We start from the raw sequence: 16614 nt of genomic DNA, 5'->3' as shown, positions 1-16614 counted from the left end.
GTTTGTTCCAGATATGTGGTACATCGTGAAACAATATGAACCTGTCAGCTCTCAGTGATTTTTTTCTACATTGTTAGAAACAGTGGTGTTTCTGGTAGTGTTTGTTAGTGGATAATGTTGCAGCAGGACTCATTTATGGCAATATTGAATTTCAAAATTATTTTTGCATCAATGTGAGGAAGTACCTTCATTTATTAAGTTCCTAATTTGCCAGATGAGACATGCCATGTGTAGTTATTTCCCATCCGTTTCTTTCAAGAAGCTATACTATCTCACGATGTATATCCATATATATATTCCAGTAGGAGTTAGCTGCTGGGTCACACAAGGCATGGAGTGTTTTTGCAATGTTTTTTTTTTGTGGGTTAATATCCTGTCTGTCTGCTACCTGCCAACTTCATCAAAAAGAGCATTTTCCATGGTCATGGTGTATTAGCCATTTATTGTAGGAATAAAGGCCTGAGTAATGCAAATTTCTGAAATACCGTGCAGAATTTGATTGGCTTTGTACATGTTCATGTATTCAGACAAATGTCCCTGAGCTACTGAGGAGGAACAAAATATATGAGAGTCAAAGAATTCAGAATTCAGATGTTATGAATTAGTAGACGGTCATTTGTGGAAAGAAGACAGCTAATAAAAGGCAGCCTCTCTCTGTAGAGTTTCTGAAAATGCGGCGTAAATAATGAATAATAGTAATTAAAAAACATATGTGGAATGTGTTTAGCCTGCTTTTATTTATTATGCATTTTTCAATAAGGAGAGAGACTCATCAGTTAGCTTTTTCTTCCACTGAAGACTGAGATATTTCCCCGCAGTGTATTGAATGTCTTTTATCAGAGCTGTCTCTGTTAGTCTATCAGTACAGAGGCATGTCTCCTTCTCTGGGGGCACGCTGATGAAGAATCTTAATTCTCAGTGTTTGTTTTAATGATTTATTCATCTGAGTTCACTAACACATCAAAGTTGTTGATTTTTTTTTTTTTTTTACTTTATGACTTCATTTTTTTTAATACTCATTCACTCAACATTTTTAGAAATCAGCCAAACTTATTTACATAATTTCATTAATACAGAACAGTTATGAGAAATAGTCCTCCCAGACACAAGGTTGTTGCCACTATTAGGCAAAAATGATACATAAAATTCATTCAGTCAAATTATATTAGTAATTCAGGGGAAGCAGGGTACAGGAGATATAGGGTGGATGTAAATGATTTGTTGTAGACACAAATCTAGAAGGTATAAAGTAAACTTAAAATGAATTTGTACAATTACACAAAATGAGAACTGAAGTCAAACAAAACAGCAAAAGTAGGAAGGAACGGACGACATAATTTGACATCAAACAATGCAATGCGTAGTCTCATTTAAGTAATTTCTTTTAGTCATACATGTTTATAAAGTCCTCAGCTCAGTGTCTTAGAGGCTGTTGTATCAAATCCAACCCATCAACAAGAATCTGTCATGAAATTGCCGCATTAGTCTCTACATCTCTTCATTGCTTTAAGATAAAAGTTCTCTGGTGACCTTTCTATTTCATATTCTCTCTCTCTCTCTCTCTCTCAGACACACCCACACACAAACACAAACACACACACACACACAGCTGTGTGTGTATGTGGGTGTGTGTCTTCGCATGCGGCGGGGGGAGCGGGTGGTGGGCACCTCTGTGTGTTTGATTGACGTTGACTACAGTCTCAGCCACTCTGCCCTACTTGAGCACTCCCATTGTATGGAGAGAGCAGACTCATTTGCCAAGTATTAACCTCTGTCAGTTCAGTGTTCTGAGTTGTATCTGCTCACCCTTCATGGCCCTGTCTCCTGAAGCCAGGTGTCCAGCAATCTCATTTAATTCACCTGCCTGACTGGAAACAAAGAGAGAGCACTTTTTATAGAACATCTTAATGGCCCATATGGTGATCTACACTTTCTAATTTAAATGGATTGTTTCACCACATCCTACCTTTGGTTAAAGAGCCTCTTTTTCAGTGTTTTAGACATATGACGAAAATACCTGAAAAACACAGGGAGAAAAACATTTCAGCTTTACTCATGTTACACATTTATGTCAGGTTGCACTGTCTCGTCATTCCTAGACCGTGCAACTTGATAAAAATAGAGAAAAAGTGACAAGTACACAAAATATTTTAGTTTAAAAAAAAAAAAAAAAAGAAAGAAAAGAAATAATACCAGCAGCTCTGTCACTTCGTAGTTGAAATGCTTTAGACCATGATACCTAAAGAAAGAGCAGAGGGGAGAGAAAGGGAGGCAAAAAGTGACATGAGTTGAGTTGGGAAATGGTGTGTAGATGTCTGCTTTCTGGTCTGCAGCTGAACTGTGGCCATACCACACTGTAATGAAGTTTGTAAGGAGGATCTTTGTCATACTATGGTAGAAGCTGAACAAGAGCTGAGGGGAGAAGTGGATCTTCTTCAAGTCGTAGAGATGTTCTGTGTCTTATTTAGCACAGAGGAAGTGTTACTGTCCTCTGAGATGTCGACACTCGGGAGCTGAGGTCCACAGAGGGCTCCGTGTTCTTGTTGATGTTGGGTGCATGGCTTTTATCAGAGCTCTGGGGCCCTCAACCTCCTTCCTGTGGGCCATCTGATTGTTGTTGATCATCAAACCCTGTATGGTGGTATTGTTGACAAACTCTTTGATTGATGAACAGGCACAGGTATAGATAAAGATGGTAATAAAAGGGGCTCAGTCCATGTCCCCTGAGAGGCCCCCATACTCACAGTCAAGTCTTGAAGTCTTTGTTCCTGCTATTTCTACTGTGGCCCTAGTCTAGTTTAGTTTTTTGCTGTTGTAGACTGTAACCTGTGCAATGTTTTATTTATTTATCTATTTATTTATTTATTTATTTTTGCATTAGTCGACCATGAATCTTTATTCAAGGACACAGCTATTCTAAGTAAAGCTACATCGCTGTTCTCTAGTTGAATGTCTTAAAGCTCAACATGCTGTACAGTGCAGCATAAATGAAGTTAGAAATTAAATTATTCTTGACCTTGGAAACAGCAACTATCTCAACTCAAAAATCCACTGTTCTGGAGCTTTCAGCTGGGTCACTTTGTATTTATTGTAAAAGAAAATTCAATTTCCGTTTCACATATATGTTTAAGGCTGCACACATTGTGGATGTGCTCACACGCCTAGACTGTGCACAGGCTCCTTGTAGATATTGTGTGCTCATCTTAAAGGATTTTCTCTTAATGTGTCTCATCACAGCAAGTCCCTCTCCTAAGCCTTTAATTCTGCAGGCTTCTTTTATTTTGAAGGCTTTGTTTTGATTTATCTAAAGCACAGAGGACTGTAATGATTCTGGAAACTGAATCAACTGAGAGATACAGATTCCTGATATTACTCTTCATAACTTTCACCGTCGCTGTGCTTGGTAATTAAGAACAGATTTTCATAACTAATGTCAGAGATGCATTGCATGTGCCATCTTTCAACTGTGGCTCTTTTTAACAAAAGTTAAATGGTTGTGATTATAGTTATTACAAACTGTAAAATAGACTCTGGTGGCACAAAGCTGGAGAGAAAGGAGGAGAGAGGAGCGGGGAGGGAGGGAATAAATATAACAAGAGAGCATTCATCTTCATTAGACAGTAATTGCCATCAGCAAGAGGTTTTTAGAGATGTTAATATGTGAGAAGGGAAGGGTGAGAGAGGAAATACAGAACTAGTTGTCCTGGCACTGCTTCATGCCCTCATCAAAAGCTATTTTCTCTCAATTAATACAGGATTTGATGCCCTGTTATTAATCTACATTGTCCAGCTCTGATTTTTCAATAGTAAAAATTTTGAATTATCACATCAATATGTACATCACAGCCGCCATATTATCATCTCCTTTCAATATTTCTGCACCATTAGCTTGTAAATTGGATTTGAAGTTTTCCCCGCCACTGATGCTGTCTGGATAAAACTTCTGCTCATCATCTTACCACAAACTGTCTGAAGCAGGGGATCCATTAGCACAAATGTAATAATATTCTGTTTCCCCAAAGTCAGGAAGCAGTGGAAACATCTCCCAAAACAAAATATCACTCCTCCTGCAGTTATTGCTTCATTCGTCGTTCTCTCCACACAATTACAAACTGTAACTCCAAAAACTAATATATTTTTATGATTCTGCAGACTTAATGGTGCTAAGTAAGAGCCCATGAGAACAGCTGGGGAGTGATGGTTCAACATTCTGTAGAAAGCTTCGGCATGTGGATTTAAAGCTGTCTTGCTCCAGTATTTTCAGCTGCTGTAGCCTCTCACTGTAGCATCCAACTCCACAGATTGAGTACTGAGATAAAGAGCTTTCTCACAGGCCTCAAAATTCCATTCTGTATTTTTTCCAAAATTCAATCACACTCCTAAAATCATGAGTTGTGACTCTGCTGCTCTAAAGCATCAACATGCTGAAACGACTCAGGGTTGACTTCTTACTGAAATTACCCAAGTCACCTTGATACCACAGCACCTTGCAAACATCACAATTAAATGCCCAAACGACTGCTGTAAAACTGCCAACTACAAAATTAGCTGGCACAACATCACATCTGTAGTGCCTTCAGAAGTAGTAAGTCAAGATATGTTGCCACTGTTCTCCGCTGTTGTAATGCAGCCTGTTAGTGATGTCTGAGGAACATTTATAAATAAAAAAAAAAAACAAAACATTTGCCATTCCCTCCATGGGTAATGCGTCGCTTCCAAAATAGCCACCATGAGCCACCTCTCATGTTTAATCTCCTTGTTTTACAGCAGAAGAGAAGAGTGTGAAGAGTACTGTATTATCACCCGTGGAACAGCTGGGAATCAACATCTGTCTCAGGTATGTAAAGTGTTTTTCTATAGCTCATCAGCCCTTATTTAATAAAAGAGCAGCAGCCTGGGATGGTGAGCCTGCTGTGCACAAACTCTTAAACTGAGCAGCGAGCTTCATTTAAGTTACTGCAGTATAACTGCTACTGTTGATGTATCTGGCATCTCTGGATCCATTTAGTTGTTTGGTGATGTATTTTTCTCACTACATTGAAGATGTGACGTACTGCCAGAGGAGGTACAGTTTGATACACGAAAAAATGAATGGTAAAAATACAGGGGTCAGATTATAAACTGTGTATGCAGGAAGCAGGAATATACATCAACAACACTTTGTCAGACTTATATTGCTCCTCATATTTATGGTTCAGATTCATGAACCTTGCCCATTGTGGAATTGTACACACTGATTTCTACTTCATAATTAGACATTGATCAGTGGAGACGCAGCCTCACTGAGTGTTTTGCATATGAATACCTCTGTGTCCTCCACTAGTCTGTAGCTGGCATGCACTTCAAGCTAAATGTGGATGTCAGAATGCTAACATGCTCACAATGACAATGACAAGTTGATCTTTAGCAGGTATGTTTACAGTGCCCACCATCTCAATTTAGTGTGTTATCATGCTAACATTTGCTTATTAGCACTAAACACACAGTCAGCTGCTGCTGATGGGAACAAGGTCATGGCTTTTGTTTTAGGGATATTTATCGTCACACAACCAAAATGCACATTTGTCTACTTGTGTGTGTGTGCTCACGGGTGTGTGTGCATGCACGCACGCACACACGCACACAAAGAGCTTGTTTCTGTAGCATAATCTTTATGCCACACATATTTGCTCTAATAACTTGCCCAAAACACCACTCCACTTCCCCATCAGCTCATTGAATTTACAGCCAGCAATTAGACTGTCAGCGCTCACCTGTGAGCCTCATCATATAGTGCTGCTACTTCCCAACACAGTGTATTAGCTTCGGGCTCCCAACTTATTTTTCCAATTTCATATCACAATGAGCGCTGTAAAAACACGGTATGTATGTTCCTAGTTCCTTGATAAATACATTTTTTTGTGGAATGGGGTGTATGCACGTTTCTTGTGTTTACAGTGTACATTATTCATTCACATGGCCCCGGGTATTGGTTTCTGTTCCTTAGAATTACAGAGAAAAAGGATTTTTCCTTGAGCACAAATGTGCACAACAGATGTAAAGGGAGAAGGCGATCCCTGAAGAAACAGAAAACCCTTCTTCCAGAAATTAAAATACAGCATCAACAAAAAGAGATGTTAACTGTTTCTCAATTCAGCAGCTGGATCCTCTGAAGGACACATCTTTGTGGGTTGTGTCCTTCAGAGGATCTGAGAACCCAGGTGAGGTGGTCTGTCCACACCATTTTTTTTTTATATTTAAGGCCACTTTGACTATAGATGTTAAAGGCGTCAGAAACATGCTGCCACAATGTTCCCCTCTGCTCCTACTATTGAACCCCCACACCTGCCAAAGGTTTGGAAGTGTTCTCCCGCTGTTCTGTTTTAATCTCAATGAAGTGAGTGTGTATAATACCCGGTCTGTTCTTTATTTTTCCATGAGTAGGGCCTCTGACGTGTGTTACTATTCTCACACTGCTCGTTCCCGTCTCTAACGACACCCCGCTGCTACATTACATAGTGGATGTAAGTCTTTCCTCAACACCTTCCCTTGAGGGAGCTTTGCAGCTGAAAAGCTTCAGAGCATGTTCTGAAAGACAGTGTGTCATGTTTGCATTTTTGACATCAACAGAACACAGTGTGTGTGCGTTACACACAGAGCACCATGTTTTAGGATTAAAAGTTGTTGGAAATGAATATATTCCTAATCCTTGTCTTTACAAGTGTCAGACTTGCTGAGTCAAATGTAGCTATGTGGAACTTGTTGAATATAGTTTTGATGAGTCCTTTTGGGTATTGCATGAGCCTCAGTATTTCTTTCTCTCCCAGTCCAGTAATATACTCTCACCAAGCACTTTAATAGGAACACCAACACTAACACTGGGTAGAGCCTCCATTTGTTCTCATAACAGCCTCAGTTCTTTCCCTCCATTGATTCCACAGGATGTTGGAAACTTTCCTCTGACATTCTGCTCCATGTTGACATGACTGCATCACATAGTTTCTGCAGATTTGTCAGCTGCACATTTATGCTGCCAATCTCCTGTTCTACCACGTCCCAAAGGTGTTCCACTGGATTCAGATCTGGTGACTCATTGGCATGTTCATGAAACCAGTTTGAGATGACTTTTACTTTTTTGGAATATGCTAAATTGTGGCCATAAACAATGCACATAGTCCGCATGATTGGTATTAAGGGGCCCAGAGTGTACCAAGACCCGACCATCTGCTGCCTCAGTCGAGACTCATCTGACCAGACTATGTTTTTCCAGTCCTCAAATGTCTACTTTTGGTGAGAATGTGCCCACTGCAGCCTACCATTTATGTTCTTGGCTGACAGGAGTGGAACCTGACATGGTCTTCTACTGTTGTAGCCCAGCCACCTCAAGGTTGGATGGGCTACAATGGTTTCACACCATTCTGAGTAAAGTCTAGAGACTGTTATGCATGTATGTGTGTGTGTGTGTGTGTGTGAAAATCCTGGGAAATCATATTCAGAAATACTCAGACCCGCCCTTCTGACACCAACAATCATGCCACAGTCAAAGTCAAAGCTCATATTTTTCCCCATTTTATTTGGTGTAAACATTAGTTGAAACTCCTGACCTGCATCTGCATGTTTTTATGTACTACACTGCTAAAATATGACTGGCTGATTGAATAACTGCATGAATAAGGTGTACAGGTGTTCCTAATAAAGTGCTCTGTGAGTCTTATATTTCCTTTCAGTGAAATATAAGACGGGGATTACGGGAGTTGCCAGAAAAATAGCGGCTTTAAAAAAAAAAAAAAGTTTCACAGTGATAAAGCTTTATTTCATTTCATTTTTCAGATACAGTGAGATAGAGCATACCTGATTTTGATACTGAACAGCAGTAGAGTAGTCTCACAGCAGATTAACTAGAACTCATGGATTTGGCAAACAAACCCATGATGCAAGTGAAAAAGTGAGATCTCCTTTACATTTGTTTTGTCTTATATCCACAGGTACGGCAGCTACCTCAAGCTACTCAAAGACAACGCTGTGCAAGACTTGACGCTGCTAATGAAGCACATAAAGATCTTCTTGTCCTCACAGAGAGTTCAAACTTCTTCAGAGCTCAGTATCCTTTCCAGAGACCACATCTGTGCAGCAGGTAGAAATACTGTAGTTGTAGAAGATATTCACCTCTTTGGTATTCTATACATTTTCTTGGTCGACACTGGTTGTCTATGTACATAAGTGTGGGATTTGTATCATATAGTTTATGGTAGGGGTCCCACCATAACCTCAAAATGAATTTAACAATGTTTTATTTTCCCGATCCTGGAACCCAAAACGTCTGAAACAAGTTGGAAAATATGTCACTTTAGTCCTTTTTAAAATGAGCCTTTCAAAATTAGATGACAACCAGAAGAAATTATATTTTTACCAGTGTACTACACCTCTTTTTCCAACACAAAAGTGCATGTACAGTATGTACATATTTATTTCTAGAATTACAGATTAAAGAGTTACATGACAGTAAAAATGATGTTTTATTACACTTCATTGTCAGATTCTCCTCCATTATGTTGATACCCCGCTGTGCACAGCAGGGTGCCCACGTATCATAACGTTTCTTGAATCTTATAACAAATTGTAAATAATTCTCATAAGTGACACTCAAAGTTAGCGTGTAACACTAGGAGTACTTAGAAATGTGTGATGTTAACTTTCATTTTCTCTCTTTTTTTGTAGAACAGAGCAATGAGGTGAGCAATCCAAACTAAATATAACTTAAAGAAAAGGGTTGATGGAAGGGAAAGTCATGCTTTTTACACTTTATACAAAGAAAGCTATGCAGGCTTTACCCCCCACAATAATGCATTTACATACCTATTTTTATCTTTACTTATATATGTATATATATAGTATAATTTTGTCTGTCTCCATTTTCTACTGTTAGTCCACTCCAGAGAGCATAGAGGAGCAATTTCTCTCACTGTGAGAGAGACGAGGAGCGACAGACAGTGTCCATCTCTGTGTGATAAGCAGCTAACCCTAACCGTAGCACAGATGATCTTACTCCATTTGTGTCTAACTGAACAGTTCAGACGTCTTTTGTCCCAAATAGCAACTGATAGCCTCCTGTCTTCTTTAGAAAGTTTCCTTTTGTATGTGGACAATTGAACATAAAAACAATGAGTAGAGATAACACGTCCTCACACAAATATAAAACACACTGACATTTTCCTTGTAAAGGAGCAATAATACAGAGTGACCACATTGACATTTGAGCTGATATGAGGAAGTTGGTTGTGAAGCTCTTTTATGCTGGGTGATTAGATATGTTCGCTACGTTTCTGCAACTGAAATGAGTCTGGTGTAAACGGTAGTGCACAGTATACAATATATTCATAAAAATAACATTTTAATATACTTTTTGAAAGAACCTTTCAATGAAGTCTATGTAGTTTTAAATGAATAAATCTGATTCCAGTGGAATGGAGACATCCTTATACAGATAACTGAGTGGTTCAGTTAAAGTAAAGAAATCAAAAAAAGTTCTGATTTTAGAGGGAGGATTTTTGAAAAAAAAAAAAAATTATGGCAGTATTTTTAAAGTGAGCTTTTCCAGTTTCATTCATGTTATTGAGTGACGGAAGATGAAAATGCTCTCATCCTCATGAGGCTCTACTTTATTTATAATTCTTTATCATTCAAAGTGATGTCTTGACAGAGTGTATTACAAATGGATGAGGCTTGTCTGTCAATCAGTTTCAAAGAGCATGTAGTGATGTTTCACTGGATGGATTTGTTACTGAGAAATGAGCCAGCAGCTCATACTGTTGCATTTTGATTACATTTCTGTATCCATACTGTACAAAAAATCTTTACTTAAGATACATGTACTACCTTTTTCCCCAGAGCTTTTAACTGCAATCACTGCAGTAACTGTCAGTTATTTTGATTCATGAGTATAAAATGTGGTCAAAATAAGAAATAAATCAGGTGAAACTGACTATATGATCAGCAATAAGTAGTGACAATTTACTCCACAGTTGTTTTGTACATGGCAAATAGTAAAAAAGTGAGTTCACAGAAGGCATTAAAGCAATTGTTCGGTCTTCGGTACTCGGCCTGCGGCGTCGTACCGATGACCGAATCACAGCCGTGCTGATATTCAGTACAACATCACGACCCTGAGTGTGATATTGCTTTTATACAACAGTTCTATGAGCGCCATATTAGTTAAATATGCAACACCAGATTATGATTTATTTGTTTATTTTATAATTATTTGGCTACACTAACACAAATAGTTCCACAACAACAAGACTTTCCTGACCTGCACAGTGCACACTAGCCTCCTACTTTATCTACACGTTACCTCAGGTGTGCGCTCAAGTATCCAGGCTTCTTCCCTTCATTCTCTTCTGACGACCAGACATCATTTAATTCAGATGTTACTTCTGGAAATATTTTCATCTTTGCAAAGTTTGTGAGAATCTAAGCTAGAAAACGACCAATAATGTGACACTAATTAACAGCTAACAGAACACCTGTGAAACGGAGTGATACATGTGCTTAAAAGTATAAGCTTCTGTAAATAGTCATTAGTTGGATAAAACCTTCTTTGGATACCTCTGACTTTGTGTCTTAAGTCAAAGACCACTAATTAGTTTTTTCTAAGGCTTTCAACTGCACCCAAATGTTTTCCTTAGTGAATGGAGTTTACTCATTTGCTCATCTTGGTTCTCTCAAATTTGAATGAACAATTTAGGACTTTCTTTATCCATGTTGGCTTAAAAGCTGCATATGAAATTAGTTAAGTAGTTGTTATTTTAACAATATATTAAATAAACTAATTTAAATCCTAATAACAAAAATGCCTTTTTTTTTTCTTTTTTTTTAAAAATTGCATTGGTCTAACTACCTTTTCTCGCTGTTCAAAATACTTAATATACACCACAAAGGGCTGTAGCATTCAACAGCAAATACCTGAGAGCAGTTAAACATAAAATAGGTTCCACCTTATTGAACCTCTCAACTTTTGTCTCCCTTGATTTAAAAGAAAATTGTTGGAATTTTGGTGGAAAGTAGTTATTAAGACATTATAGTAATTAAGAAACTCATTTGATATAAAACTTCTCGTGCGAAAACATCTTCCTCTGATTTCTCAGTGGCAAGAATGTGATAGACTGAATAAGCCTGAGTTTGTTAAGCATATTCTTTATGCTGTTGTGTTATATTCAAGGGCAAATTGCGAATTAAATGTGTCTGTGTGCATTCTTCCTAAACAAACGTTAAAGGTGCACCATTTTTAAAGGTGGCAACTCAGCAGAAACACATAAAAGCAGGACGTGTCATTACCCTGGAGATGTTTTCTATAGTCGAGACAGATTGTGTTCTCACTCCCAATTAACCGCTCCATAGTTCTCCTGAACCAGGACTGAGACCTGCATATCAGTGCAGTTATTTTGTTCCAGCATGGTCTGGATGAAATAACATGTCTCAATGAAACTGAACTTCAAGGAGTAAATGCTCCAGCGTCTCAAAGAAGATGCACTTGACGAGAGAAAGCTTTAAGATAGAAACCTTGGAAGCTTTCTGTGTTGTGACCCTGGTGTTTTTGTATGTTTTTTTTTTTTTTTTGTTTTTTTTTTAAATTCTCTTCATTGCTGGTGTAATGTGATGCTCACAATGCAGAGCTGCCACCTGAAAGACCATGTTGGCTTAATTTGTTTTCTTTCACACTGAGACAGAGAACTGGAGCTTGGAGGCTGTTTTTCAGCGATGAAATAAAGGTCTGGTGTGTTGGGGTTAATTGACTGTCAAAGCATTACTCACTGTGTGGCTGACACACACTGGCATCAGTATCAGTTGACAGAGAACATATGGACTCAAGTTTCCTCCAACACTTAAAGAGGATCTTTACAAATTATTGAAAGGCACAATCAGTGTTTTTCAGCTTTGAAATACAATATTTATATAACTAATTGTGTTTATATAACTAATTCAAAACCACCTGCTGTTGCCAGAAATTATCTGTTAAATCACGTTAGTCTGATTTGTTTTATGCCACATTAATATACAGTACAACTCTGCAGATCATTAAGTAGTAATAAAATGCATAGGCTGTTACTTAATTCAGATACTTTTTTATGTTTAAGGTAGAGCTTTCTCTTGATTAAAGCTCTTACTATTTTAATTTGTGTTAAACTAGGCTCATTTGAAGGTGTGAACATTGAAGGGGTTTACAGTCCATGTGTATCTGTTCCATTTATTGCCGGTGAACCACTTTCATTTAGGAGCTATGTTTATTTAACATTGCTATGAGTCTGAAACATTGATCTCTTCCACCAGTCGTTTGGCTCTTTAACTCTGCCCACCAGTCACTCAGCAGGATGGTTATCCGGGCCATGACTGGCTGGCCTCCACAGTTTTCCTCATCATGTCTGGAGACATGGACCGATCTCTACGTTTGTTACTCAGCCTCTCCTCTCTGCTTGCCTCTGCATTCATCTGGCCTGCAGGGATACATGCATCCGTGAGTATAATGGCAATCTCATACAAAGAAGATCTTTCATCTTTTTTTGGTTCAGTTCAGTTTGGATGCTGAATTCACTATTTTCAGGAGAATCAAGAGAAATTTTGTGATTGAAATCTAAATATTCAATTGAAAACAGAGCTAAAAAACATTAGTTGATTAACAGAAAATTCATCAATCAGCAACTATTTTGATAATCAGTTAATCTTTTTCAATCATGCCAAAAATCCACTGTTTCCAGTTGATAAATGTGAAGATTTGCTTGATTTTTTCCATCTTCTATGATAGTAAATTAAATATATGAATGAATATTTGAGTATTTGGGTTGTGGGGTGTTGAAGAGATGAAACAAGCATAATCAAGCGAATAAGTCAATTTAGGTTTCGGGAAATTGCCATATGCAGTTTTTTTTTAAATTATTTTTGATATTGTGATTAATTAAATGAGTAATTGATTTGTTAAAAAAATTAATGAATTGGCAGATTAATTGATAATGAAAGTAATTTCTTACTTGTAGCCCCAATAGTAAATGTTGTATAAATAACCCGACAGACATTTGGATCAACCAGGCAGCTTGATTGATGCACACTTTACATGTCAAGGCATAAAAGAGCTTTTTTTGATGCAGTTGTTTGAGGTGCATGTGAGTATCAGTTAAGACCCTTCGTATGTTTGCAGTCAAACCTGTCACTGCTCACTTTTCGCATGGTTTGGTTTTTCCTTTGGAGTGTGTACAGTATATAGTACAATGTGTTAAGGGCTTCCACTCATGTCCGCCTTTATGTCAAGCAAAACTTCACCTTCAGATTGAACATGTCTCATCTCACGTCCGTGTACACATGTGCAATGCACCTTCAAATGTTAGCAACTTTGACTTCTGTTTCTGCCTGTCTGCCTTGTTCTTATTTATTCCCAACAGCATTTCAACTATCAAAGCAATGGTACAGCAAAGAAAACATGATGAATCCTAACAACATTTTTCACATAATGACTTTCAGTTTGCCTCTGTATTCACTTTTCAACACGGTGAAAACCAAACAAGATGTTTACTGATCTTAGAAAATAAGAGGAGAAGGAGGAAGATGACTGAAAGAGATAAATGACAGGAGAAATAAGAGTAAAAGGAAGAGTTCAACTGAGGGGAAGAAGGCTACAATGAAGTCTAGCTTCAATCGTTGTGAATTGCAGGGGAGCACTGAGGTGCGGAGATTAAGTTTTGCTATCATTATACCCACCTCTGTCATTTTGTCGTTTCCCGCCTAAGTCAATTATGGCTCAATTGGACTCGACTGAATGTGCAGCTGGTGAATTTCTCCAGTCAGTAGTTAGCCTCCAACTACACGATATGATTTAGTCAATATCACAGAAAACAGAAAAGGCACAAATAATTAAGAGGCAGAGGCAAAGTTTTGGAGAGAATGTGTGTATTGTTGACACACACACACACACACACAAATCTGTCTGCTCTTTCAATTCAGAATGAAGGTTGTGTCAAGTATTCAACACAGTATCAGCACTGAACACAAGACACAGAGCCTTTAAGTGCCATTTCTATCATTTTTGTGTTTAAAAATCCACCACCGGTGCAAGTAATATCAAATATTATTTAAAGAATTACAGCTCTACATTAAATCCAAAAGGATTCCAAGATCAAGAGAGATAAATCTGTTGTGTTTGTGTGTTTGTCGTGACAGGTCCATGTTCTTGTGGCAGCAGCTGAATCAGGGATCCAGCCTGTCTACTGGTGTACAGCTCACTATGTGGAAATGCTGCTGAAAGCTGAGGTCCCACTGGTCCACTCTGCTTTCAGGATGTCTGGATTCACCCCATCACAGGTATCAGTTCACTTACAGCTAAGTGATGAGGGATGCTCTCTGGGGCTGGTATTTAAAGCTCATAGTTAGTGACACTTTTCTTACAAAACTAGTTTCAGTAAAATAGTTAAACTTTGCTGTAAGAATCGTGCTGCTAAATCCAATGCATTATTCAACATAGAATTAACTGCAGTAATAATGTGAATTCACGGAAACACTCTCATAAAGTTAGACTGATGAAGTCTGAAGACAGTAGTTTCTGTCTAGACTTAATCAAATTCTTACTTCAGTGTCTTTGTATAATTTCCATTTCCTGAGCCTGTTAGATCTACACAGAACAGTCATGACTACTAAAGGGAACTGAACACAGCGTCACCAACAACACCAAGACAGACAGCAGTGCATTACGTTTTGTCACTGTTGTTTCAATATATAATTAAAAACCCTTATCGCCACCAGGTCTTGGTTGACCTGAGCTTGACTTCCCTATTTATCCTGCTTTGACTTCAGCGGACTTTAAAATACCAATATACAGCTTTGACATTAAATCTTTCTTCTTTTTTTCATAACGGAGCAGTGGAAAAGTTAGATCTTCGCTCCTCAGCACTTTATTCTTTTGACACACTCTTCTCTCTCACAAACAACGAGGCAGAGAAAAGGTTTTTCACCTTGAATCCTCTTATGTTTGATCCTGTCTTCTGTGTGTCGGCATTTTGACAGTTGAGGCTCACATAATGTACGGCATCAGGGAAGCTTATAAGACTCGCAAATCAAAGATCTGAACCTGCCGTCTCCTGGGTGTAGTAATAAGTTAACATTCAGCTCATCTCTTGCCTCTTCAAGGCGATAATGGGCACCTGTTCTTCAGTCAGAAATGGAAATATCTATTCCAAAAGTTTGAGCTTTGAAAGCCAGACAAAGCTGCAGTGGCAAATGAAGCATTGTGCACCACTTGACATTGTTACAGTAGAGGTTGTGTGGAAATGTGTGCGCGAACGCAGGACTGAGTCAAAATCTATCATCGGATTGTTTAAACATCTGAAACAGTCAAGACTGTTTTGAGAAAAGGAGTGTGTGACAGGAAGAGACTTTCTAAACTCTATTTGTTTTTTTAAGTGTGAGCAGGAACCGTTGTTAATGAAGGAATAAATAAGCTGAATCATGGGAGGTCCTTAATATCCTTAATATCAATTATACTTTATATCATGGTTATTTCAGCTTTAAGTTCACCCACTGAGAGAAAAAATATATTCATTATTGATGAATCTGCTATTTCATTTCCATCAATTGTTTATTGTATAAAATGTCACAAAATAGTGAGAAAATCTCCATCAGTTACTCAAAGTTCAAGATGACATCTTCAAATGTCTCGTTTTGTCTGAACAACAGTGCAAAATCCAACAATATTCAATTTTTAATGATGTAAAATAGAAAAAAAGCAGGAATCTTTATACTTGAGAGGCTGAAAACAGCATTTTTTTTTGCCTGAAAAATTAATTAAACAGTTAGTCAATTATGAAAATAGTTGACATTATTTTTATATCAATAGACTAACCAATAAACTGGAAGATGAGAATATCTATTTTTAATAAATACATTTTTTTTTGTTGGCTGTCAAACTAAAACATTATGAGTTACACCTTTGATATTACACATAGTCATTTGAACTATTGTGAATGTAAAAACATAGTGGAGCTTATTAATATGTTATGGTGTAAAATAGGCTTGAGAATATGGTAAGGTCAAAACATGAATATGACGTCAGATGCATTTAAGACTGTATATTCAATTAAAAATGTAGTTTCAGATGTTCAGAAATGTGTTTTACTGTTTTGCTCAACATCCAACAAAACACTCAAATGCAAAACAAACATTTCAGTAACTAATCTTAAGAGTTTTTAATTTCTATTTGTTTGGAATCAAAACAAAAATCATAAAATGACAACAATAAGATTAAACAGAAAGCTGATTATCACTCAGAGCCACAGACTGTACATAAAAAGCTCTGAACATTCAGTGCTGTAACACACACAGGCAGAAGATGATGTCTTGGTGAGCTGGCCGCTGTGACCTGACCTGCTCAGATTAGTAATAGCTCTGAAAGCCTGTTTATGGCAGAGTGAAAATGAAGTAAAGAATACTGAGAGAATACAGTCACACTCACCTTTGGCCCCTGAGTTTTAGCTCACAGGAACACAAGCAACAGAAAAGTATATTTTGCCACTCTCAGAAAAGAGCTGCTCTTGGAGAGACCTTGGAGGGATTTACAGTCACAGGGAGTACAGGATGTGTTCTTGTTTTTCTGCCTGA

At 37.8% G+C, this 16614-nt stretch overlaps 1 protein-coding gene across 1 annotated transcript in view; it reads left to right on the top strand.

Annotated features, from left to right (window-relative positions):
* tbc1d32 (TBC1 domain family member 32) overlaps window positions 1–16614 on the top strand; it is a 74028-nt gene that overhangs the window by 44599 nt on the left and 12815 nt on the right. Inside the window, exons 29-32 of the mRNA XM_022770350.1 lie at window positions 4768–4837; window positions 7965–8080; window positions 12336–12490; window positions 14185–14325. Coding sequence (XP_022626071.1) covers window positions 4768–4837; window positions 7965–8080; window positions 12336–12490; window positions 14185–14325 — 482 coding nt within the window. The remainder of the gene's footprint in view (window positions 1–4767; window positions 4838–7964; window positions 8081–12335; window positions 12491–14184; window positions 14326–16614) is intronic.

Source organism: Seriola dumerili, unplaced genomic scaffold (assembly GCF_002260705.1).
Source record: "Seriola dumerili isolate Sdu_G_001 unplaced genomic scaffold, Sdu_1.0 BDQW01000025.1, whole genome shotgun sequence".
NCBI lineage: Eukaryota > Metazoa > Chordata > Actinopteri > Carangiformes > Carangidae > Seriola > Seriola dumerili.
Note: the sequence above shows the minus strand (reverse complement) of the source record. Positions and strands in the feature narration are given on the sequence as shown.